The 26,080-nt window shown below is 36.3% G+C and overlaps 1 protein-coding gene across 10 annotated transcripts in view; it reads left to right on the forward strand.

Moving 5' to 3' along the window:
* The first annotated feature begins 221 nt into the window (after window positions 1-221).
* The window catches only part of Hel89B (histone acetyltransferase 1), a 36,967-nt gene continuing 11,108 nt past the window's right edge, over window positions 222-26,080 (forward strand). The window contains exons 1-8 of one of the 10 annotated variants that reach the window (XM_073976084.1): window positions 222-590; window positions 679-722; window positions 1,746-1,828; window positions 13,303-13,405; window positions 13,481-14,415; window positions 14,482-14,675; window positions 20,161-20,705; window positions 20,775-21,740. In XM_073976084.1, the coding sequence (XP_073832185.1) occupies window positions 13,395-13,405; window positions 13,481-14,415; window positions 14,482-14,675; window positions 20,161-20,705; window positions 20,775-21,740 (2,651 nt within the window). In that variant the 5' untranslated portion in view covers window positions 222-590; window positions 679-722; window positions 1,746-1,828; window positions 13,303-13,394. Of the gene's footprint in view, window positions 1,829-13,295; window positions 13,406-13,480; window positions 14,416-14,481; window positions 14,676-20,160; window positions 20,706-20,774; window positions 21,741-26,080 lie in introns of all 10 variants that reach the window. The other 9 variants (XM_073976034.1, XM_073976062.1, XM_073976041.1 and 6 more) reach the window with 9 other exon arrangements.

The raw sequence follows: 26,080 nt of genomic DNA on the forward strand, positions 1-26,080 counted from the left end.
GAAATATATACTATTCTATGTAAATTTGAATTGTAAATTATGAAGAAAACAAAATAAATCTAATCTATTAAAATACATTTCCAGTGATTTACCCTTTCCATAAAATCACTAAAGAATGACAACCTGCCACTTGCCATACGTCTTCATAAAAGATCTAAAAATCTTGTTGTTGTTGTGCTCTCTGTCCTCTTAAAATGAGGAACACTCATGAAGACGGTGTCAGTATAAATTAAGTAACGCGAGCGAAATGGCCTTCCCTGAAAATTTTAATTCTAAAATAATTAAGAAAAGAAGTGTATTTAATCGGCGTGCAAAACCTTATGTGAAATTGAAAAAAATCCAATAGAAAATAGTGTGTGGTGACAATTGTGCGGTGTTAGTTAGTACCCTGGCAAAGTAGTAATTCCATCTATAATGAAAAATGGTTTTTGATTTTATGGGTCGTAGCTTGAAATTTGCACGCAAAAATGTAAAGTAATTGCGGAAAAAATCTATTCGTTGGCAGAATGAAGGGAAGAAGCAAATAAAAAAAGGAAAAAATATTCAAGAGAATTATTGCGTACACAACGACGGTATAATAGATATTTGCGGTATTTATAGCAAAGTTTATGTGTAAAAATTTGTGAAATTGGTATTGAAATTGCGAAGAAAAAAGAAGAAATTGATTTTTCTGTGAAGAAAAAATTATAGAATAAAAGTAGTGGCTGAGAAAAAAAGTAAAAGTACGCACAAGAAAAAAAAATCTATTAACAGTTGCATTCTTTGCACATACATACAAGCAAGCAATCTCACTCATACCCATACGAGTTCTTGACGCTCGGCTGTCAACTGTATCTCCCCAGCAAACCAAATGTCGGATGTCCGACATATCGGAACAATTTCGGAAGCAAAATCGTTCAGATTTCGTATCGAATTCTATACGATTTTTCGTAGGGGAATTCGTTCAGATTTCGTTCCGATTTCGGAGAAAATGTCGGAAGTAAATTTCCCTTCGAAATTGCTAATGTTTTTCTTCCGATTTCGTTACGAATTCGGATCGATATGTCGGAAACAAATTTCCCTTCACACATCAACCACCTTTTGTATATATCTAACAAGCAACATTTTAGTTTGTTGTCGAAAAACAAAATGGTTGGTTATAAAATTCGCATATACATTTTTTAAATATTTTAAATATAAATGCAACATATAATAATTCAATGTAGTGCTGATAGACTCAACATATTCGTACAAAAAGTTTACATTGTACTACTATAATTACAAGATGATAACAACAGTGAAAATCATTAGATATCTTTGAAATTATAATCTCCCAAAAAAACATAACAAAGAAAATTTATCAATAAAAAAGAGGCATCAGAGAAAAATTTTTTCGTTCGACAATCATACGAACTTATTCCAAAATCGTTCAGAAATCTTTACGAAAGTTCGGAAGGAACCTCAGATTTTCATACGACATTATTCCGAAATCGTTCAGAAATCTGTACGAAAATTCGGAGGAAAAAATTCGAATTCCGAATTTCCCAAGGATTTTCTTCCGATTTCGTTACGAATTCTGACCGAAATCGATCCGATTTCGCTCCGACATTTCGTTCCGAAATTATGTCAACCACTCCATACAACTTTCGTTAAGATATCGTTACGATTTCGGATCAGATATCGGACGTATCGTCCGAAATTTGTTCCGATTTCGTTACGATATCGGTACGATTGGTTTGCTGGGTCGTCTCACATATTTGGAGCAGAGAAGCGCGCTGCCGCTGTTGACAGATCTTCGTGTTTTTTTCTGTCTAGCAAAGAAATAGAAAGACATAAGAAAAACAAAAAGGTAAGTAATTAAATATTGGTTGGTGATATTTAATGAAAAACGTGTTATATATTCGTTTTATTTTTGTTTATTTTGTCGTCTGCATAATTTTTTTCTTCTTCGTTTATACCTGAGTCGAGGCGTTGTGTTTTTTATTGCTGGAAGAGAAGTAGACAACAAAGCAAATAGCAAATATCAGTTATGCCTGTGTGTCAGCCAAATAGTAGAGGAGAACGACGGCGGAATTGCAAAGTGGCTCTGACATTCCTCTTATAATTTGACACTGGCTTAAATGTCGTTTAGGGGCACCTCTCGGATCGGGCTGAAATTTTTAAACTAAATAGCCCTTGGCATCCTGAATACAACAATATATGATTTTCCAGGGGGAAGTCCATACTTCCCGAGATATGGGTCTTGACATTTCGGAAATTTCGTACTTTCACACCTTTAGGTCGTTTAGGGGCACCTCTCGGAACGGGCTGAAATTTTTACAGTAGATAGCCCTTGGCATTCTGAATACAACGATGTATAATTTTCCGGGGGGAAGTCCATACTTCCCGAGATATGGGTCTTGACATTTCGGAAATTTCGTACTTTCACACCTTTAGGTCGTTTAGGGGCACCTCTCAGATCGGGAGATGTGGGTCTTGACATTTTACAATTCTAACGTGGGCATCGTTTTAAAGCTTATGGAGAGTACTTTTATGCACGCGACCTATTTTTAACCTTTTTATAGGAGAATGTATTAAATTCATGTTCAAAGCCGGCTACTTAGGAAACTTTAAATTTAAAGGGAGTTTTGATCGCGTAGCCCACTTTTGACCCTGTCCATAGGAGAAAGTCTTAAATCCCCGGCCGAAGGCCGGCTACTTTAGAACACTTTCAATTTAAAAGAGAGTTTTGATCGCGTAGCCCTAATTACCATTATTAATTTTTGGCGGCATTGGAAAGTACTCTTCGTGAGATTTAAAACGAGTCCCATATTGCATAGGTTTTAAAAATAATGGTGATAAAAGTGAAAAAGTCAAGACCCATATCTCGGGAAGTATGGACTTCCCCGCGGAAAATTATATATCGTTGTATTCAGGATGCCAAGGGCTATCTACTGTAAAAATTTCAGCCCGATCCGAGAGGTGCTCCTAAACAACCTAAAGGTGTGAAAGTACGAAATTTCCGAAATGTCAAGACCCATATCTCGGGAAGTATGGACTTCCCCCCGGAAAATTATATATCGTTGGAATCAGGTTCCCAAGGGCTACTTATGGTAAAAATTTCGGATCCGAGAGGTGCCCCTAAACGACACTTGTTCCAACCAGATTCCCTCTTCCCTTTAATCTTCTACCATGAAAATGACTTAATCAAGAAAGCCGGAAAAAACTGAATGCTCTCCCAGCTAACGAAAAATTTACGACAACGACGATTCTTTCGGGAGAAGTCCATACATTCCATCACGAGTTATGGGCCTTCGAAGTTCCGATATATTTTCATTTTGTCCGCGGTTTTAAGATTTCCTCCTGTGTGCAAGGGGGCAAATCTCGGGCACTGGAAAAACATTTTGTTTTTAATTGTATTTTTTTTTTTTCAAGTAGCCGGCCGGCCTTTAGGCCATGTTTATATTATAGCCTTTTGCAGGGTTAACCTTCTCAATGAGGTTTTATTTGACGTATACGCAAAGGAACTGACTTTTGAAACCCAGTGGGTTTGTTAAAGCCGGTTATATATAAACGTACTATTAAGCAAAGGAATTTTCGAAGTTTTGAGGCCCATATCTCCAGAAGTATAGAGTAGGGATAGGTAATGGAAAGCAATAATCGATTTTTCGACTTTTCGATTTTGGCCTAAAACTAAAAATGCGATTTTCGGTCTTGCGATTATTTCAGTTGTCTTAAAACTCGTCTTTCGACTTTTTCATAACCGCAGAAAATCTACTATTCGTCAATTTTCGTGTTTTCGTTTGAAACTGTAAAACCGCCAAAAGTGTAAAACCGCCAAGTCAACAATCTATGGGCAAACTCGAAAATCGCCACAAGATAATCGATTATGCGATTTTCCCTCCAGACAAAAGTCGGCCATGATTTTTAGATTTTTGACAGCAAAAAGTCGATTAATATATTAATCGAAAGTCGGATTAGCTATCCCTAGTATAGAGTTCCTTCAAATCATTTTTGGGAACAAATTTCCTTTACCGACAGTTTGCAATTTTTTTTTTTTTTTTTTTTCAAAAATCGTAAATTTCTTTTACTCTGCGTCTACAAATGACAGGACAGTTGACTTCATGTATTGATTGTCAAAATCCCACAACTTGCCTGTGTGACGTAGGGGTCCCGACAACTGCAAAAACAGTTGTAAAATTTTTAATGAAAATCATCGACTTCTTTTTGTTTTCCGTTCACATATTTTGCATGGTATAAGAAGAAAGGTAGTTTCATGCTCACAGCTGTTTAAAATTTTTTTCAAATTTCGAATTTGAAGTACGTTCATTGTCAAACGGGAATCGACATTGAATGTACATTCATTGTACATGTACACAAATGACATTTTCATTTGAATTTACAAAATATATTGACACGAAAAATGTTTTGTTCAATATTTTCTGTCTTTTTGATCGTCATAATGCGAAGAATATATGTATTCACCGCTGCTCCCACGGTTGGTAGCGCTATGGACCTTAACCAAGTTTCGTGAATTGGTACAAAAACTCAATGATCATATGATTGAATTGAGCGGTAAGGACTCGGCAAATAATGAAAAGGAATCCTTGCAAGATAACAACAGAAGATTGCCACGGAGTCGGTGGACTATAAACAAATGTATGCTGAATCTAAAGCATAACCAGGGGCATTGATGTACAATTACGGACAATTACTTCAAATTGAATTGTCTCAAACCAGTGAGCATGTTTAAATGTTATCTGCCTTTATGCTCGAGTCATGATGGTGACCACGATAACGTTTCCTGCTGTTGATAATATCACCAAGGCGTCCATAACCCAAGGTCAAAGTGTTGAACAATGTGGTTTCAAGTGTCGATTTACATCAAATTCTCTATGGCCCGAATAGTTGTCAACCTGATACCTGAATCAAATCCGTTGGATGAGAACTTTACCATCGACAATCTTCCTTAATGCCTTGAATTCTGTGCTACTGAAGAAGATTTCTTGAATAAGGCTCAAATGGTCAGAGAGAACGGATTAGGAATAGAAACCTAAGCACCTAAAAAGGTATTTTATTCATAAGAATCTCATAGAAGCTAGAAAGAATATTAGATGGATGCGAAGTTTTTAGTAAGATTTTTCTTTTGTCTTAATATAAATTGAACTTCATTTGGTTATTAAAATATTTTGAGAAAAAACAGTTGGTTTATTTTCCGTTTAATCTACATATATTTTTGAATTTGTATCATACATATACACATACATATCGTCACCTGAAATGTCTAAAGGCGTAACCCTCAAAGGGTTACGTCTTTGTGCATTTCAGGTGATGATATGTATGTTCTCACAACATCCCCGAAGGGATAATCAATCACCACTCAGGAAATGCATGCGAACTCTACTGAAGAGATTTGCCACCGCCGAAAATTTTGATGTTCTGCAGACCATCTGAGTGCATGGCGGCCGCGTTTACCACTGCACCACGGTGTCTCGCATGAATTTATACTCGTACCAACCATCTTGTGACCATATTTCATAACTCGGTTTCCAAGCCATAACGTACACTGCAAGACCTTGTGGTTTCAACGGGTTTAAGCCACTAAATTGGACCTCTTGTTATTTCATTTTTCCAAAATGTTCTGCAATTCCAACCTACAAACAAAATACGGGTTTGAGTGATTGTATCTTCGAAACATGCATCCACATACACAGGCATGGTAGACGTCGTAAAGGATTATTCAATATCAGATCAGATTTGCAGCAAGACAAATGAATTTGAATGGTCGCACGCATGTTAAAGCTATCTCCAGATGATGTACAACTATATATATTTCTCTTTTTTTTTTTTTGAAATATTTGGATAATTAATTGTTATTTTTGGTATTTTCAAAAATAAATAACAAAAAATTATATTTTGTTGTTGTTACTAAATGTCATTCAATTTTTCTTTTGCTTTGTATTTGACACGGTAGCGTACCGGTAAACAGAGTTGCATCGACATACATTTTTGAGATGGGACTACCTGTAATTATTTTACCATGCATATTTTGTTTTTGTTCATGTTCTTTTGTTTTTAACACATTTCAATCATTATCTCAATTATTTTTACAAAAAATGTCAACATTTTGTTAACCCGGCTGTCTGTGAAAGAATGATGGACAGCTGGGAGACAAACGACAAATGTACGTATGTGTTAGTAAATCAGAGTTGTATTTGAAGACAAACTGTCTAGTGTAAACGCCTAGTTAATGGCCTGCCTTCGGCCAATCTCGGGAACGGGAACAAAATTTTCTTTTAAATTAAATTTTTTCTCGAAGTAGACGACCTTTGACAAGGGATTTTTCGGAACTTCAGAGGCCCATATCTCGGGAAGTATACATTTCCCCAACAAAAATTATACAGCGTTGGAATCTGCATAAAAAGCACTGTCTGTGTTTCACATTTTTCCGAATACTGTCAGTGAAGGAAAGATATGCCCATTTTTGTAATCATAGCAAAAATGTCCAGCTATTGTGAAATTTTCAGATTTTTCCGACAGAGAATATTTAATTTAAGACATACATATATACGATTTTTAGAGATTAATAGAGGTGTAAATCACTGAAAAATGACAACATTATATTTCTGCCACCTGCCGTACGTCTTCATTAATAATTATTGTTGTTTATTTTTTGGCATAAATTGAATACTCTACCAGCTGGCGGAAAAATCTGAAATGTTTACCACAGGTAGATCTTAACGTCCTGATTACAAAAATAGAACGTTTGTTGGGGGGAAGTCCGTACTTCCCGAGATATGGGCCTCTGAAAATTCCCTTGTTAAAGTAAGAAAAAAAATTTAAAGTTTAAAGTTTATTAAGATATTTATTCTTATATTCTTCACTAATCCACAATGAATGAATTGTGGGGATTGATTGCCGCAATTTTCACTCAGGTCAGAGATTAATTTAAGATTGCCTAGTAACCCTCCATTCAGTGGTCTGTGTAGAGATCTAAATGTATGCGGATAAGGAATATGAAAATATTCGCCGCTAAATCCACTACCATACTGATGACCACTTGCAGTCCATGTTGCAGAATTTTTGAATCTGGATAACCAGACAAACCAGACGGCTGAAGAAAATATACGAACATATTTGCTTTGCCAGGAAGTCAAAAAATCCTCTCCCAACTGCAGTAAGCTCCCTCCAAGGAGTTAAGTTATTCTGAATGTAACTTATTCTGAATGTAAAGAGTGCGAAAACTCACTGGGAATTTACGTTCAGAATAATCCCCTATATTTATATTCACCTACATTGTAAGGAGGTAACATTTATAAAAGTTCAAGCTTCCCTTTTGTGCCTATAATTGGTTACTACTATGGAAATTTAATATTTTTTTATTACAAAAAATGAGTTCCATATTGATAAAAATGTATATTTTTACTTAGAATTAGAATAAGTCAGGGCCTTATCAGCAAAATGTATGTTTCCATACATTCATCGGATGCCAGAACAGCAAGAAGTAGCAACAGTGCTGCTTTCCAAAGCCAACACATTCACAATCTACAGTCATTTGCATCGTTTGATTTTTGAGGCCACATGCATTTTTATTTTACTGATAACGCCAGAGTTTGTTGGTGGTTAGCTGGATGGATGGTTGGTTGATTGGTGAATTGGTGTTTGCGCTGGCAAGAGCCAGTTGTTGTTGGAACGTTGTGTATTTGTTCCACAAATTTATGATGGCTAGCTAGCTGATGATGATTATGATTTTGTTGGGCCCATAGGTTTGTTGATAAATGGCGCTTGTGTTTGTGTGAGAGCTCTCTGCGTTGTCTGTACAGTACCACTACGTGATACGTGGAGTAAAAAATACTTATTACGGAGTTATACCTATTAGTTTTATAATACTTACATCTGTTTTCCCCCCTCTTTACCCGTTGACCACAACAAAAAAATCCACAATTGAAAATTGTTTCAAAAATAGATCTCTCTTTTAAAACACAAAGATGAGGTAATTTTAGTATTTTTTAATATTGGTATTTCAAAATTGCAAACAATTTGCTATTGTTTTCAAACTTCTGGCTGTTGTCGTTTTGGTATGTAAATTCTAACGAAAAATGCAAGCATTAGTAAAACAAATAAATAACAACTAAATGAACTAATGAACAAAAACAAACGTAGAGTTGAATCTATTACAAAGTTCAAAGTTTTAAATTTGACATCCGTTCCATTAAGTCTTGGGGAACTCATGATAGATTAATATAGAACGTGTGATGGTTATTCATAAAAAAATATATATATGATAGGTCTATATATGTGTAAATACGGGGTGTATTGGATTTTTTCCTTTTTTATTTTACCCACACATGGTTGCGGTATAAAAACCATCAGCTGACTATATACAAAAAATTCCTAATTTTAAAAGTAAATCGCAGCAATTATAGGAGTTTGTGGAGTAGGTACTATAAAAAATCGTCTATAGAAGCAGCCTTTCTTTCTCAAAGGCTCTCTAGAAGCATACTTTCTTTCAGAAATGGTGTATAGAAGCAGCCTTTCTCTCAGAAATGTTCTCTAGAAGCAACCTTTCCTTCAGAACGAGTCTATGGAACCAGTCTTTTCTTCTGAAAGGCTCTCTAGAAGCATCCTTTCTTTCAGAATGGGTCTATTGATGCACCCTGTCCGTCAGAAAGGATCTATAGAATAAGCCCTACTTGCAGAAAGGCTCTCTAGGAGCATCCTTTCTTTCAGAAAGGCTCTCTAGGAGCATCCTTTCTTTCAGAAAGGCTCTCTAGGAGCATCCTTTCTTTCAGAAAGGCTCTCTAGGAGCATCCTTTCTTTCAGAAAGGCTCTCTAGGAGCATCCTTTCTTTCAGAAAGGTGCTATAGAAGCACCCTTTCTTTCAGAAAGGTGCTATAGAAGCACCCTTTCTTTCAGAAAGGTGCTATAGAAACACCCTTTCTTTCAGAAAGGTGCTATAGAAGCACCCTTTCTTTCAGAAAGGTGCTATAGAAGCACCCTTTCCTTCAGAAAGGTGCTATAGAAGCACCCTTTCCTTCAGGAAGGTGCTATAGAAACACCCTTTCTTTCAGAAAGGTGCTATAGAAACACCCTTTCTTTCAGAAAGGTGCTATAGAAACACCCTTTCTTTCAGAAAGGTGCTATAGAATCACCCTTTCTTTTAGAAAAGTTCCAAAGAAGCACCCTTTCTTTCAGAAAGGTGCTATAGAAGCACCCTTTCCTTCAGAAAGGTGCTATAGAAGCACCCTTTCCTTCAGAAAGGTGCTATAGAAGCACCCTTTCTTTCAGAAAGGTGCTATAGAAGCACCCTTTCTTTCAGAAAGGTGCTATAGAAGCACCCTTTCTTTCAGAAAGGTGCTATAGAAGCACCCTTTCCCAGCGAAAAGTTTGCCTCCAAAGAGGCAGTTAAATGATATGTACAAGTGATTTGGAAGTGCATCAAATTATGCATTTTCACTCATGATTTTTACAAGGGAGTGACCCCGGAAAGAGGCACTCCATTGCACCGCATTTTAACTGACCCTTTGGCATTGCATTTTAACTGAACCTTTGGCACTGCATTTTAACTGACCCTTTGGCATTGCATTTTAACTGACCCTTTGGGGTAGAATAGGAGGCAGTCCAGAGCACGTGTTTTGAATAACAAAATAAAATGCATTTATTATTTGTGTAAAACAAAAATATTAATAACTTTATTAAATTAACATTATGAAAATTCTCTATTGAATTCAATAGCAAACATGTGTGTTCCTTCGCTCTTTATTTAATCCAAGCTTAAGTGCTTTTGCTTCTTCTGCTAAATGGGTTTGATATTGTCTTCCCATCACCAGTTAAGATTTCGACATGTACTCCAACAGCACTCCATTGGGAAATTTTCTTCTCGTGAGTTACCGGAAAAATGTTCACAAATTAAATATTATTTAGTTTGTATTAACAAATGTTTGGAAATGTTAACGCGATTATCTCTTTTATTCCGCTGCCTGTAGAGATGTATAAACTGATTTATGTACATGTAGGGATCTCTAACAACTGCTAATAAAATGTAGTGAACGGAGTGCCTTTTTCACGACTCCGTTTGCACTGCATCCGGATGCTGTTAAATTGTGAGGAATTGGAGTGCCTTTTTCACGACTCCGTTGAACTGCCTACGGATGTTGTTAAAATGTGACGAATGGATGTGATTCTTTGGATTGCATCCAAATGCGGTTAAAATGTGAGGAATGGAGTGCCTTTTTCACGACTCCGTTTGAACTGCATAAAAACATGCCGTGAAAGAACTAGTCTACATTGCACTACTTCCAATTTATTTTGTTGGGTTCTTTCAGAAAGGTGCTATAGAAGCACCCTTTCTTTCAGAAAGGTGCTATAGAAGCACCCTTTCTTTCAGAAAGGTGCTATAGAAGCACCCTTTCTTTCAGAAAGGTGCTATAGAAGCACCCTTTCTTTCAGAAAGGTGCTATAGAAGCACCCTTTCTTTCAGAAAGGTGCTATAGAAGCACCCTTTCTTTCAGAAAGGTGCTATAGAAGCACCCTTTCTTTCAGAAAGGTGCTATAGAAGCACCCTTTCTTTCAGAAAGGTGCTATAGAAGCACCCTTTCTTTCAGAAAGGTGCTATAGAAGCACCCTTTCTTTCAGAAAGGTGCTATAGAAGCACCCTTTCTTTCAGAAAGGTGCTATAGAAGCACTCTTTCTTTCAGAAAGGTGCTATAGAAGCACCCTTTCTTTCAGAAAGGTGCTATAGAAGCACTCTTTCTTTCAGAAAGGTGCTATAGAAGCACCATTTCTTTCAGAAAGATGCTATAGAAGCACCATTTCTTTCAGAAAGATGCTATGGAAGCACCCTTTCTTTCAGAAAGGTGCTATAGAAGCACCCTTTCTTCAGAAAGGTGCTATAGAAGCACCCTTTCTTCAGAAAGGTGTTATAGAAGCACACTTTCTTTCAGCAAGGTGCTATAGAAGCACCCTTTCTTTCAGAAAGGTGCTATAGAAGCACCCTTTCTTTCAGAAAGGTGCTATGGAAGCACCCTTTCTTTCAGAAAGGTGCTATGGAAGCACCCTTTCTTTCAGAAAGGTGCTATAGAAGCACCCTTTCTTTCAGAAAGGTGCTATAGAAGCACCCTTTCTTTCAGAAAGGTGTTATAGAAGCACACTTTCTTTCAGAAAGGTGCTATAGAAGCACCCTTTCTTTCAGAAAGGTGTTATAGAAGCACACTTTCTTTCAGAAAGATGCTATGGAAGCACCCTTTCTTTCAGAAAGGTGCTATGGAAGCACCCTTTCTTTCAGAAAGATGCTATGGAAGCACCCTTTCTTTCAGAAAGGTGCTATGGAAGCACCCTTTCTTTCAGAAAGGTGCTATAGAAGCACCCTTTCTTCAGAAAGGTGCTATAGAAGCACCCTTTCTTTCAGAAAGGTGCTATAAAAGCACCCTTTCTTTCAGAAAGGTGCTATAAAAGCACCCTTTCTTTCAGAAAGGTGCTATAAAAGCACCCTTTCTTTCAGAAAGGTGCTATAAAAGCACCCTTTCTTTCAGAAAGGTGCTATAGAAGCACCCTTTCTTTCAGAAAGGTGCTATAGAAGCACCCTTTCTTTCAGAAAGGTGCTATAGAAGCACCCTTTCTTTCAGAAAGGTGCTATAGAAGCACCCTTTCTTTCAGAAAGATGCTATGGAAGCACCCTTTCTTTCAGAAAGGTGCTATAGAAGCACCCTTTCTTTCAGAAAGGTGCTATAGAAGCACCCTTTCTTCAGAAAGGTGCTATAGAAGCACCCTTTCTTCAGAAAGGTGCTATAGAAGCACCCTTTCTTTTAGAAAGGTGCTATAAAAGCACCCTTTCTTTCAGAAAGGTGCTATAAAAGCACCCTTTCTTTCAGAAAGGTGCTATAAAAGCACCCTTTCTTTCAGAAAGGTGCTATAAAAGCACCCTTTCTTTCAGAAAGGTGCTATAAAAGCACCCTTTCTTTCAGAAAGGTGCTATAAAAGCACCCTTTCTTTCAGAAAGGTGCTATGGAAGCACCCTTTCTTTCAGAAAGGTGCTATGGAAGCACCCTTTCTTTCAGAAAGGTGCTATGGAAGCACCCTTTCTTTCAGAAAGGTGCTATGGAAGCACCCTTTCTTTCAGAAAGGTGCTATGGAAGCACCCTTTCTTTCAGAAAGGTGCTATGGAAGCACCCTTTCTTTCAGAAAGGTGCTATGGAAGCACCTTTTCTTTCAGGAAGGTGCTATGGAAGCACCCTTTCTTTCAGAAAGGTGCTATGGAAGCACCCTTTCTTTCAGAAAGGTGCTATTGAAGCACCCTTTCTTTCAGAAAGGTGCTATGGAAGCACCCTTTCTTTCAGAAAGGTGCTATGGAAGCACCCTTTCTTTCAGAAAGGTGCTATGGAAGCACCCTTTCTTTCAGAAAGGTGCTATGGAAGCACCCTTTCTTTCAGAAAGGTGCTATGGAAGCACCCTTTCTTTTAGAAAGGTGCTATAGAAGCACCCTTTCTTTCAGAAAGGTGCTATAAAAGCACACTTTCTTTCAGAAAGGTGCTATAAAAGCACCCTTTCTTTCAGAAAGGTGCTATAAAAGCACCCTTTCTTTCAGAAAGGTGCTATAAAAGCACCCTTTCTTTCAGAAAGGTGCTATAAAAGCACCCTTTCTTTCAGAAAGGTGCTATAAAAGCACCCTTTCTTTCAGAAAGGTGCTATAAAAGCACCCTTTCTTTCAGAAAGGTGCTATAGAAGCAACCTTTCATTTCATTCAAATTGCTAGCTGTTCATCCTTTTAAGTGTTACTTGTGGGTTGTATATCACCGACAACATCCATACGCCCGAGGAAATGCCTCCCTATAGACGATAGTCACTTTTTTCTAAGATTGGGTCGCTATCACGAAGCCTCAAACCAAGTGTTTACCGTTTTTATTAATCAACGTTTTGTGCAGTAAGTACCAACCTAGGCAAATCCCGGGCTTTGACTTGTTTATGTTTATCCATGGCCAATTCAAAGTATCCATATATAAATTTCACTTTTTCACTTATTTTAAGGTTATATATTTAGGGGATATTTTTGTTCACTTTGTGCTAGAAAAAGGTATGACTTGAAGAATAAGTTTATTTTATTTATTGTTTACTCTGTACCATACCATCGACCCGACCCAGCAACAACATTGTAAATCATTGACAGGGGTATGACTAAAATTGTTTTCCTTTCTTTGGTTATAAGGTTATGTGTATTTAAGTTATGTACCTATATTATAACTACACATTGTAGCACAGGAACAATTAAGGCATTAGGGATGTCTATAATACAGCAATAAACTAATTCTATTTGTTTTTTTTATTCTTTTTATCTCTTTCAATAACCAGCAAAAGCTATAAACTATTTGCTAAGCATATTGCGCTACCTGGCGTTTTTTTCCTGACTGTGTGTGGCTTTGTAGCAAACCCATAAAATAGCAATGACATCAAGGTAAGTTAACAAACAAATAAACCAACAACTGTGCAAATACTGTTCAATAACTTTAATTTTTTCCTCTATTTTTAGACTTGATCGGCTTTTCATTTTATTGGAGTCTGGTTCATCGGCCGTAACACGTAGAGCTGCTGCCAAACAAATTGGCGAAATTCAAAAATTATATCCACAAGAATTGCACACTCTACTCAATCGCTTGATTGGTTACCTATACAGCTCGTCATGGGAGACACGTATTGCAGCTGCCCAGGCGGTTGAGGCAATACTCAGCAATGTTCCCGAATGGAAACCAGAGTTATATGTATCTTCTTCATTGGCCGCCATTAAAAAGGAAATCAAAAAGGAAGAACCAACCTCCACAACAACCGCAGCAGCAGATGAAGAGAATAGTTGTCAGTCAAATGCATCATCGTCGGCTACAACAATAACTTCCAATTCCGCCAACAGCAGTGATTATTACAAGGAACGTTACTTATCCTTTGCGGAATTTAATTTGGAACAAGTCCTCAAAAAAGGGGCACGTTTAATTGGTTCCGAGGGCATAGAATTTGATTTTAATGATGATACGAAAAATGATGGCACCGCCGGAGGATGTGGAGGAGGAGATAATGCTGCAGAACGCCTGAGTCGCCAAAGGGCATTGCTAAATGAAAAGCTGGGTTTGACACAAGCCTCAAAATTGGGTGTAAACTTAACCGATTTAATTTCTGATGAAGATATGATAAGATCGGGTAGCAACTACAATGTCAACGAAGAAAAGGTACCCGTGGAGCATATACTCAATATCAAGCCCAATGCCAATTTGGTCCAATCGAATGGTCAACAATTGAGTTGTCGTGAAATTAATCGAGCCAAACGTAAGGCCAGACAAAATGCTGCGTCCCTATCATCTGCAGGCAGTGTAGTGTCGGCAGCATCAACATCATCTTCGAATGGTTCCTCAGAGGAGCCGGAAAAGAAAAAACTTAAGACGGCAGAACGACAGGATGTTTTCTATAGTTTAAATGGTAAGATTCACATAAAGTTTTTTTTTCAATATTTTTTTGCTTAAAGGAACCTTCTTTTTGTTACAGATCCTGTTCCCGATCTTACCGGCAATTGGGTGGATGCTGTTAACTGGCCTTTGGAGAATTTCTGTGCTCGACTCTATGTCGATCTATTCAATGCCAAGTGGGAGGTACGCCATGGTGCAGCCACTGCTTTGAGGGAACTTATCAACAAACAGGCTGCGGGAGCTGGAAAGAGTTTGAACATGACACGAGATGAGGTAAGTTCGAGGAGATATAAGTTACAGGAAGTCGTCTAAAGAAAGAAGTCTTTTTGGGGGACTTCAGAATATAGAAGACCTTTTTTGGGTCTTCTGTAGATGCAATGTAGCTGCTATAGGCAGATGACCTATATATATAGAAGACCTTTTGGAAACTATATATGTTGGTAGAAGAACCTTTAGGTACCTTTTAAAAGAAATGACATTCTGGGACCTTCTACTGGAGTTCTTCTACAGGTAGAACATATTTTTTTTGTACATCTTCTATAGGAGGTCTTTTCCAAAAGGAAGGGTGCTTCTATAGACCCTTTCCAAAGGAAAAGGTGTTTTTATAGACGCTTTCCAAAAGAAAGGGTGCTGCTATAGAATCTTTTCAAAAAAGGGTGATTCTATAGACCATTTCCAAAAGAAAGGATATTTCTATAGATACTCTCCAAAAGAAAGGGCACTTGTATAGACCCTTTCCAGATGAAGGGGTACTTCTATTGACTTCTGTGCTTCTGTTTAAAATTGACAGGCGAAAGGGTGTTTCTTTAGACCCTTTCCACAGGAAAGGGTGTTTCTATAGTTACTTTCCAGAGGAAAGGTTGATTCAATATATCCTTTCCAGAGGAAAGGGTGCTTCTATAATCCCTTTCCAAAAGAAAGGGTGCTTCTATAGACCCTTTCCAAAAGAAAGGGTGCGTCTATAGACCCTTTTCAAAAAAGGGTGCTTCTATAGACCTTTTCCAAAAGATAGGATGCTTCTAAGGACCCTTTCTAAAAGATAGGGTGCTTCTACAGACCCTTCCCAAAAGAAAGGGTGCTTCTATAGACCCTTTCCAAAAGAAATGGTGCTTCTATAGACCCTTTCCAAAAGAAAGGGTGCTTCTATAGACCCTTTCCAAAAGAAAGGGTGCTTCTATAGACCCTTTCCAAAAGAAAGGGTGCTTCTATAGACCCTTTCCAAAAGAAAGGGTGCTTCTATAGACCCTTTCCAAAAGAAAGGGTGCTTCTATAGACCCTTTCCAAAAGAAAGGGTGCTTCTATAGACCCTTTCCAAAAGAAAGGGTGCTTCTATAGACCCTTTCCAAAAGAAAGGGTGCTTCTATAGACCCTTTCCAAAAGAAAGGGTGCTTCTATAGACCCTTTCCAAAAGAAAGGGTGCTTCTATAGACCCTTTCCAAAAGAAAGGGTGCTTCTATAGACCCTTTCCAAAAGAAAGGGTGCTTCTATAGACCCTTTCCAAAAGAAAGGGTGCTTCTATAGACCCTTTCCAAAAGAAAGGGTGCTTCTATAGACCCTTTCCAAAAGAAAGGGTGCTTCTATAGACCCTTTCCAAAAGAAAGGGTGCTTCTATAGACCCTTTCCAAAAGAAAGGGTGCTTCTATAGACCCTTTCCAAAAGAAAGGGTGCTTCTATAGACCCTTTCCAAAAGAAAGGGTGCTTCTATAGACCCTTTCCAAAAGAAAGGGTGCTTCTATAGACCCTTTCCAAAAGAAAGGGTGCTTCTATAGACCCTTTCCAAAAGAAAGGGTGCTTCTATAGACCCTTTCCAAAAGAAAGGGTGCTTCTATAGACCCTTTCCAAAAGAAAGGGTGCTTCTATAGACCCTTTCCAAAAGAAAGGGTGCTTCTATAGACCCTTTCCAAAAGAAAGGGTGCTTCTATAGACCCTTTCCAAAAGAAAGGGTGCTTCTATAGACCCTTTCCAAAAGAAAGGGTGCTTCTATAGACCCTTTCCAAAAGAAAGGGTGCTTCTATAGACCCTTTCCAAAAGAAAGGGTGCTTCTATAGACCCTTTCCAAAAGAAAGGGTGCTTCTATAGACCCTTTCCAAAAGAAAGGGTGCTTCTATAGACCCTTTCCAAAAGAAAGGGTGCTTCTATAGACCCTTTCCAAAAGAAAGGGTGCTTCTATAGACCCTTTCCAAAAGAAAGGGTGCTTCTATAGACCCTTTCCAAAAGAAAGGGTGCTTCTATAGACCCTTTCCAAAAGAAAGGGTGCTTCTATAGACCCTTTCCAAAAGAAAGGGTGCTTCTATAGACCCTTTCCAAAAGAAAGGGTGCTTCTATAGACCCTTTCCAAAAGAAAGGGTGCTTCTATAGACCCTTTCCAAAAGAAAGGGTGCTTCTATAGACCCTTTCCAAAAGAAAGGGTGCTTCTATAGACCCTTTCCAAAAGAAAGGGTGCTTCTATAGACCCTTTCCAAAAGAAAGGGTGCTTCTATAGACCCTTTCCAAAAGAAAGGGTGCTTCTATAGACCCTTTCCAAAAGAAAGGGTGCTTCTATAGACCCTTTCCAAAAGAAAGGGTGCTTCTATAGACCCTTTCCAAAAGAAAGGGTGCTTCTATAGACCCTTTCCAAAAGAAAGGGTGCTTCTATAGACCCTTTCCAAAAGAAAGGGTGCTTCTATAGACCCTTTCCAAAAGAAAGGGTGCTTCTATAGACCCTTTCCAAAAGAAAGGGTGCTTCTATAGACCCTTTCCAAAAGAAAGGGTGCTTCTATAGACCCTTTCCAAAAGAAAGGGTGCTTCTATAGACCCTTTCCAAAAGAAAGGGTGCTTCTATAGACCCTTTCCAAAAGAAAGGGTGCTTCTATAGACCCTTTCCAAAAGAAAGGGTGCTTCTATAGACCCTTTCCAAAAGAAAGGGTGCTTCTATAGACCCTTTCCAAAAGAAAGGGTGCTTCTATAGACCCTTTCCAAAAGAAAGGGTGCTTCTATAGACCCTTTCCAAAAGAAAGGGTGCTTCTATAGACCCTTTCCAAAAGAAAGGGTGCTTCTATAGACCCTTTCCAAAAGAAAGGGTGCTTCTATAGACCCTTTCCAAAAGAAAGGGTGCTTCTATAGACCCTTTCCAAAAGAAAGGGTGCTTCTATAGACCCTTTCCAAAAGAAAGGGTGCTTCTATAGACCCTTTCCAAAAGAAAGGGTGCTTCTATAGACCCTTTCCAAAAGAAAGGGTGCTTCTATAGACCCCTTCCAAAAGAAAGGGTGCTTCTATAGACCCTTTCCAAAAGAAAGGGTGCTTCTATAGACCCTTTCCAAAAGAAAGGGTGCTTCTATAGACCCTTTCCAAAAGAAAGGGTGCTTCTATAGACCCTTTCCAAAAGAAAGGGTGCTTCTATAGACCCTTTCCAAAAGAAAGGGTGCTTCTATAGACCCTTTCCAAAAGAAAGGGTGCTTCTATAGACCCTTTCCAAAAGAAAGGGTGCTTCTATAGACCCTTTCCAAAAGAAAGGGTGCTTCTATAGACCCTTTCCAAAAGAAAGGGTGCTTCTATAGACCCTTTCCAAAAGAAAGGGTGCTTCTATAGACCCTTTCCAAAAGAAAGGGTGCTTCTATAGACCCTTTCCAAAAGAAAGGGTGCTTCTATAGACCCTTTCCAAAAGAAAGGGTGCTTCTATAGACCCTTTCCAAAAGAAAGGGTGCTTCTATAGACCCTTTCCAAAAGAAAGGGTGCTTCTATAGACCCTTTCCAAAAGAAAGGGTGCTTCTATAGACCCTTTCCAAAAGAAAGGGTGCTTCTATAGACCCTTTCCAAAAGAAAGGGTGCTTCTATAGACCCTTTCCAAAAGAAAGGGTGCTTCTATAGACCCTTTCCAAAAGAAAGGGTGCTTCTATAGACCCTTTCCAAAAGAAAGGGTGCTTCTATAGACCCTTTCCAAAAGAAAGGGTGCTTCTATAGACCCTTTCCAAAAGAAAGGGTGCTTCTATAGACCCTTTCCAAAAGAAAGGGTGCTTCTATAGACCCTTTCCAAAAGAAAGGGTGCTTCTATAGACCCTTTCCAAAAGAAAGGGTGCTTCTATAGACCCTTTCCAAAAGAAAGGGTGCTTCTATAGACCCTTTCCAAAAGAAAGGGTGCTTCTATAGACCCTTTCTAAAAGAAAGGGTGCTTCTATAGACCCTTTCCAAAAGAAAGGGTGCTTCTATAGACCCTTTCCAAAAGAAAGGGTGCTTCTATAGACCCTTTCCAAAGGAAAGGGTGCTTCTATAGACCCTTTCCAAAAGAAAGGGTGCTTCTATAGACCCTTTCCAAAAGAAAGGGTGCTTCTATAGACCCTTTCCAAAAGAAAGGGTGCCTCTATAGACCCTTTCCAAAAGAAAGGGTGCTTCTATAGACCCTTTCCAAAAGAAAGGGTGCTTCTATAGACCCTTTCCAAAAGAAAGGGTGCTTCTATAGACCCTTTCCAAAAGAAAGGGTGCTTCTATAGACCCTTTCCAAAAGAAAGGGTGCTTCTATAGACCCTTTCCAAAAGAAAGGGTGCTTCTATAGACCCTTTCCAAAAGAAAGGGTGCTTCTATAGACCCTTTCCAAAAGAAAGGGTGCTTCTATAGACCCTTTCCAAAAGAAAGGGTGCTTCTATAGACCCTTTCCAAAAGAAAGGGTGCTTCTATAGACCCTTTCCAAAAGAAAGGGTGCTTCTATAGACCCTTTCCAAAAGAAAGGTTGCTTCTGTTGTAGACCCTTTCCAAAAGAAAGGGTGCTTCTACAGACCCTTTGCAAAAGAAACGGTGCTTCTACACACCCTTTCCAAAAGAACCGGTGCTCCTATAGACCCTTTACAGATATAGACTTTTCCAGATGTAAGGGTGCTTCTATAGACAATTTCCAAAGGAAAGGGTTATTTTGTAGACCCTTTCCAGAGGAAAGGGTGCTTCTGTAGTCCCTCTCCAGTGGAAAGGGTTCTTCCATAGACCCTTTTAAGAGGAAAAGATTCTTTTAGAGGTACCTTTGGAGCCTGTAGAAAACAATTGGGAATCATCTATAAGTGGAAGGCCTTTGTAGTCTTCATAGGTCGAAGATCTTTTTGGGATCTTCTATGGGGTCTTCTATAGGTAGAAGGGGTCTTCTATAGGTAGAAGGGGTCTTCTATAGGTAGAAGGGGTCTTCTATAGGTAGAAGGGGTCTTCTATAGGTAGAAGGGGTCTTCTATAGGTAGAAGGGACTTTGAGCACTTCTTTAGATAAAATACCTCTACATCATACAGGTAGAAGGCCTTTGGGGTTCTCATATAGGTAGAATACCTTTTGTGACCTGCAATTAGAGTTGTGCCAGAGGAACTATATGGAACTATCTCGTTCACTTCGCAGTTCTAATGGCCCACATTTTTTCTTTGAACAAACTGCGTATACTTACTATCACACGTTACATTTCATGATGTTACTCATACGCTTTGGAACTGGTACAAGGAACTAGGAACTAGATTACCCAACTCTACCTGCAATAGTTTGAAAACCTTTCGGATCTTGTATAGGTAGAAGACCTTTGGGGGTCTTCCATGTTGGAGCTCTCCTGTAGTTAGAAAGCCTGTTTGGTCTTTTTAATAGGTAGATGACCTTTGATGTCTTTCGTAGATAGAAAGTCTTTTCAAGGGGTAGATGGCATATTTTATAGCTTGAATGCCACCTTCGATGCTCTTCAAGTTACTTTAATCATTGTTGAATAAATGTATCTAAAAGTTTTCTGCTTTCTCTCTCTCTCTCTATTCTACTGTTTCTTTAGATGCAACATTATCACAACTTGTGGCTGGAAGATGCTGCACTACGTCTACTCTGCGTCTTGTGTTTAGATCGTTTTGGTGACTTTATATCAGATCAAGTAGTGGCACCCGTACGTGAAACATGTGCTCAAGTTTTGGGCACAATTGTTAAAGAAATGGAATCGAATAAGGTTCAAGAGATTGTCTATATTTTACGCACTCTCCTCAAACAAAGCGAATGGGAGGTGCGTCATGGTGGTCTATTGGGTATGAAATATGTGTTTGTAGTACGGGAAGATCTACTACAGATCTATTTGCCACAAACCATCAATGATATCCTATTGGGATTATTCGATAGTGTTGATGATGTGGGTGCCGTTGCTGCCTCAACACTTATACCCGTTGCTACATGGCTGCCAAAGCTGTTGAATGCCACACAAGTATCATCCATTGTTAAAATGCTTTGGGATCTTCTGCTCGATCAAGATGAACTGACTTCTGCTAGTAATAGTTTTATGGGTCTTTTAGCTGCCATACTTTGTCTTCCAAATGCTTCCTCATGGATACAGTAAGTACTCATATTTTCATTGTTAACAATAGCCCATTTTAATAATCCTTCCTTCCCCTTTACTTTTAGAATGGAACCAATGTCAACCTTAATACCTCGCTTATGGCCATTCCTTTCGCACAGCAGTAGTTCGGTGCGTAAATCCACCTTGGTAACCCTTCAAACGCTTACCAAAAACACTCAAAGTCCCATTAAGGCTGAAAGCATGGAAGCCGCCGTCGCCGTCAACTCAGTTGCAAAGTCAATCCCTACAAATTCCTCAACAGCAACAACAACAAATTTCAGTTTTGATTCCAAAAATTTACGCCTTAACTTTGGTGTCATTGATTGGAATTGGAAGCTACTGCAGGATGCCTTGCGCCACCTGTTTCAACGTATTCTAGTCGAACCTCTGGTAGATGTTCAGGAAATGGCCAAATTGGTATGGTTAAACCTCATTGCCAATGCCGATTTGGGTGCATTGCTTCATGCTGCCTGTCCTTTTGTATCGTCGTGGATTTGCTTGGCCATGCAACCGCCACGTTTAGCATTTGATCCCTCAATACTAATACATGCCGTAACACCACCTGGTGCCGCAGAAACTTCCAGCAGCAATACAATTTCGCCCACACCACAACGTCGGCGTCAATGTAAAATGGCCGATGATTTGGGTGGGTCTAATCCGTTGTGTAATCAAAAGCTCTATTTGGGTGGCTCCGAATCAACACCCATTGAAGTACGTGAAAAGAATTATGTGCGGGCACGCATCACCGCTGCCCGTGTTCTTGGCTCGCTATCCCACTACTTGGTACAACCGGCACCCGGTGTAATTTATACTCCAGAGACTGAAAGTCCTATGGACTGTTATGCCAAAGTTTTATTAGGTCATTTGAATTCTCGTTCGGCCGTACAGCGTTTAGTGTGCGGTCTTATTATAGCATTTTGGGCTAAATCTGATCCCAGTGTATGTCCTGGTCCACCAAAATTGCAAGAAAAGTTACGTCAATGCGTCATGGAATCGGTGTATTATGATGAAGTAGCTGTGGCATTTACAAGGTAAGTTGTGAAATTATTTTATTCTCGAGGGTTGATATTTTGGGGGGAGAATAGCTTTCCGAGGGTGTTCTATTAAGTAAAGGCAATGAGGTTTTTAAGAGAGAGAGACTTCTTTGGAAATGGAAGACCATTTGGAGTATTTCTTTAGATATGAACATTGACATGTCCTTTATAGATAGTAGGTCATGAAGGCCCTTATTGATAGCAGGCGTTTTAGAGGCTACAGATATTTACAGATAGACTTCTTTGGAAATAGAGGCGAGTTGGAGAATTTCTTCAGATAAGAACATTGACAAACACATAGTAGGTTCTGAATGTATTGATACAAGGCGTTTTAGAATCATTATGCAAAGGAGATCATTTAGAGATAAACTTCGTTAGAAATGAATAATAGTTTCTGAAGGTGTTCAATTGATAGAAGGACGTTTTAGAGACCTACATATATAGCTTTTTTTAATATTCGTGAATTTTTTAAAGAATGTTTTTATAATATTCGTAGATTTTTTTTCAATATTCGTGGATTTTTAGAATGCAATTTTTTCAATATTCGTGGATTTTTTTAAGGCAATTTTTTCAATATTCGTGCATTTTTTAAAGGCAATTTTTTCAATATTCGTGGATTTTTTAAAGAAAATTTTTCGATATTCCTGGATTTTGAAAAAATTGCCTTTTAAGAATCCACGAATATTGAACAAATTGCCTTTAAAAAATCCACGAATATTGAACAAATTGCCTTTTTAAAATCCACGAATGTTGAAAAAAAGTTCTTTAAAAAATCTACGAATATTATAAAAACATTCTTTAAAAAATCCACGAATATTGAAAAAAAGTTCTTTAAAAAATCCACGAATATTGAAAAAATATTAATTAGAAAATCCACGAACATCGGTAAATTTTCCTTTAAAAATCCACGAATATTGAAAAAATATTAATTAGAAAATCCACGAACATCGGTAAATTTTCCTTTAAAAATCCACGAATATTGAAAAAAAGTTCTTTAAAAAATACACGAATATTATAAAAAACATTCTTTAAAAAATCCACGAATATTGAAAAAATATTAATTAGAAAATCCACGAACATCGGTAAATTTTCCTTTAAAAATCCACGAATATTAAAAAAAAAGTTCTTTAAAAAATCGACGAATATTGAAAAAAGTTCTTTAAAAAATCCACGAATATTGAAAAAAGTTCTTTAAAAAATCGACGAATATTGAAAAAAGTTCTTTAAAAAATCCACGAATATTGAAAAAAGTTCTTTAAAAAATCCACGAATATTATAAAAACATTCTTTAAAAAATCCACGAATATTGAAAAAAGTTCTTTAAAAAATTCACGAATATTGAAAAAATTGCCTTTTAAAATCCACGAATATTGAAAAAAAATTTTTAAAAATCCACGAATATTGAAAAAATTTTTTTAAAAATCCACGAATATTGAAAAAATATTCTTTAGAAAATCCATGAACATCGGAAATTTTTTCTTTAAAAAATCCAGGAATATCGAAAAATTTTTCTTTAAAAAATCTACGAATATTGAAAAAATTGCGCTTAAAAAATCCACGAATATTGAAAAAATTGCCTTTAAAAAATCCACGAATATTGAAAAAATTGCCATTAAAAAATCCACGAATATTGAAAAAAATCTTTAAAAAATCCACGAATATTGAAAAAATTGCCTTTTAAAATCCACGAATATTGAAAAAATTTTTTTAAAAATCCACGAATATTGAAAAAAAAAATTTAAAAATCCACGAATATTGAAAAAAAAAATTTAAAAATCCACGAATATTGAAAAAATATTCTTTAGAAAATCCACGAACATCGGAAATTTTTTCTTTAAAAAATCCAGGAATATCGAACAATTTTTCTTTAAAAAATCTACGAATATTGAAAAAAATGCCCCTAAAAAAACCACGAATATTGAAAAAATTGCCTTCAAAAAATCCACGAATATTGAAAAAAAAATCTTTAAAAAATCCACGAATATTGAAAATCCACGAAGATCGGAAAATTTTTCTTTAAAAAATCCAGGAATATCGAAAAAATTGCCTTTAAAAAATCCAAGAATATTGAAAACCTTTTCTTCAAAAAATCCACGAATATTGAAAACATTTTCTTTAAAAAATCCACGAATATTGAAAACATTTTCTTTAAAAAATCCACGAATATTGAAAACAATATTCTTTAAAAAATCCACGAATATTGAAAAAAATATTCTTTAAAAAATCCACGAATATTGAAAAAATTGCCTTTAAAAAATCCACGAATATTAAAAAAATTGTCATTAAAAATCCACGAATATTGAAAAAATTTCTTTAAAAAATCCACGAATATTATAAAAACATTCTTTAAAAAATCCACAAATATTGAAAAAAGTTCTTTAAAAAATCCACGAATATTGAAAAAATATTCTTTAGAAATTCACGAACATCGGTAAATTTTCCTTTAAAAACCACGAATATTGAAAAAATATTCTTTAGAAAATCCGCGAACATCGGATAATTTTTCTTTAAAAAATCCAGGAATATCGAAAAAATTTTCTTTAAAAATCCAGGAATATCGAATTTTTTTTTTTTTTTTTTTTTTAAATCCACTAATATTGAAAAAATTGACATTAAAAAATCCACGAATATTGAAAAAAATTCTTTAGAAAATCCGCGAACATCGGATAATTTTTCTTTAAAAAATCCAGGAATATCGAAAAAATTTTCTTTAAAAATCCAGGAATATCGAAATTTTTTTTTTTAAAAATCCACTAATTTTGAAAAAATTTACATTAAAAATCCACGAATATTGAAAAAAATTCTTCAAAAAAATTCACCAACATTGAAAAAAAATTCTTTAAAAAAATCCACGAACATTGAAAAAATATTCTTTAGAAATTCACGAACATCGGAAAATTTTTCTTTAAAAAATCCAGGTATATCGAAAATTTTTTCTTTAAAACAATACAGAAATATGGAAAAATTTTCCTTTAAATAATTCACGAATTTTGAAAAAATTGCCTTTTAAAATCCACGAACATTGAATTTTTTTTTTTAAAAATCCACGAATATTGAAAAAAATTTTTAAAAAATCCACGAATATTGAAAAAATATTCTTTAGAAAATCCACGAACACCGGAAATTTTTTCTTTAAAAAATCCACGAATATTGAAAAAATATTCTTTAGAAAATCCACGAACACCGGAAATTTTTTCTTTAAAAAATCCAGGAATATCGAAAATTTTTCTTTAAAAAAATCTACGAATGTTGAAAAAATTGCCCTTAAAAATCCAATCCATATTGAAAAAATTGCCTTAAAAAATCCACGAATATTGAAAAAATTGTCTTTAAAAAATCCACGAATGTTGAAAAAAATTCCTTTAAAAAAATCCACGAATATTGAAAAAAATCTTTAAAAAATCCACGAATATTGAAAAAATATTCTTTAGAAAATCCACGAAGATCGGAAAATTTTTCTTTAAAGAATCCAGGAATATCGAAAAAATTGCCTTTAAAAAATCCACGAATATTGAAAACCTTTTCTTTAAAAAATCCACGAATATTGAAAACATTTTCTTTAAAAAAATCAACGATATTGAAAACAATATTCTTTAAAAAATCCACGAATATTGAAAAAATATTCTTTAAAAAAATTCACGAATATTGAAAAAAATATTCTTTAAAAAATTCACGAATATTGAAAAAAAACCCTTAAAAAATCCACGAATATTGAAAAAATTGCCTTAAAAAATCCACGAATATTGAAAAAATTGCCTTTAAAAAATCCACGAATATTGAAAAATTTGCCATTAAAAAATCCACGAATATTGAAAAAATTTCTTTAAAAAATCCACGAATATTATAAAAACATTCTTTAAAAAATCCACGAATATTGAAAAAAGTTCTTAAAAAAATCCACGAATATTATAAAAAACATTCTCTAAAAAATCCACGAATATTGAAAAAATATTCTTTGGAAAATCCACGAACATCGGTAAATTTTCCTTTAAAAAAATCCACGAATATTGAAAAATATTCTTTAGAAAATCCGCGAACATCGGATAATTTTTCTTTAAAAAAATCCAGGAATATCGAAAAAATGTTCTTTAAAAATCCAGGAATATCGATTTTTTTTTTAAAAATCCACTAATATTGAAAAAATTGACATTAAAAAATCCACGAATATTGAAAAAATTTCTTTAGAAAATCCGCGAACATCGGATAATTTTTTTTTTTAAAAATCCAGGAATATCGAAAAAATTTTCTTTAAAAATCCAGGAATGTCGAAATTTTTTTTAAAAAAATCCACTAATTTTGAAAAAATTGACATTAAAAAATCAACGAATATTGAAAAA

The sequence above is a fragment of the Musca autumnalis genome, unplaced genomic scaffold (assembly GCF_047663935.1).
Source record: "Musca autumnalis isolate F117 unplaced genomic scaffold, ASM4766393v1 scaffold_1, whole genome shotgun sequence".
Taxonomy (NCBI): domain Eukaryota; kingdom Metazoa; phylum Arthropoda; class Insecta; order Diptera; family Muscidae; genus Musca; species Musca autumnalis.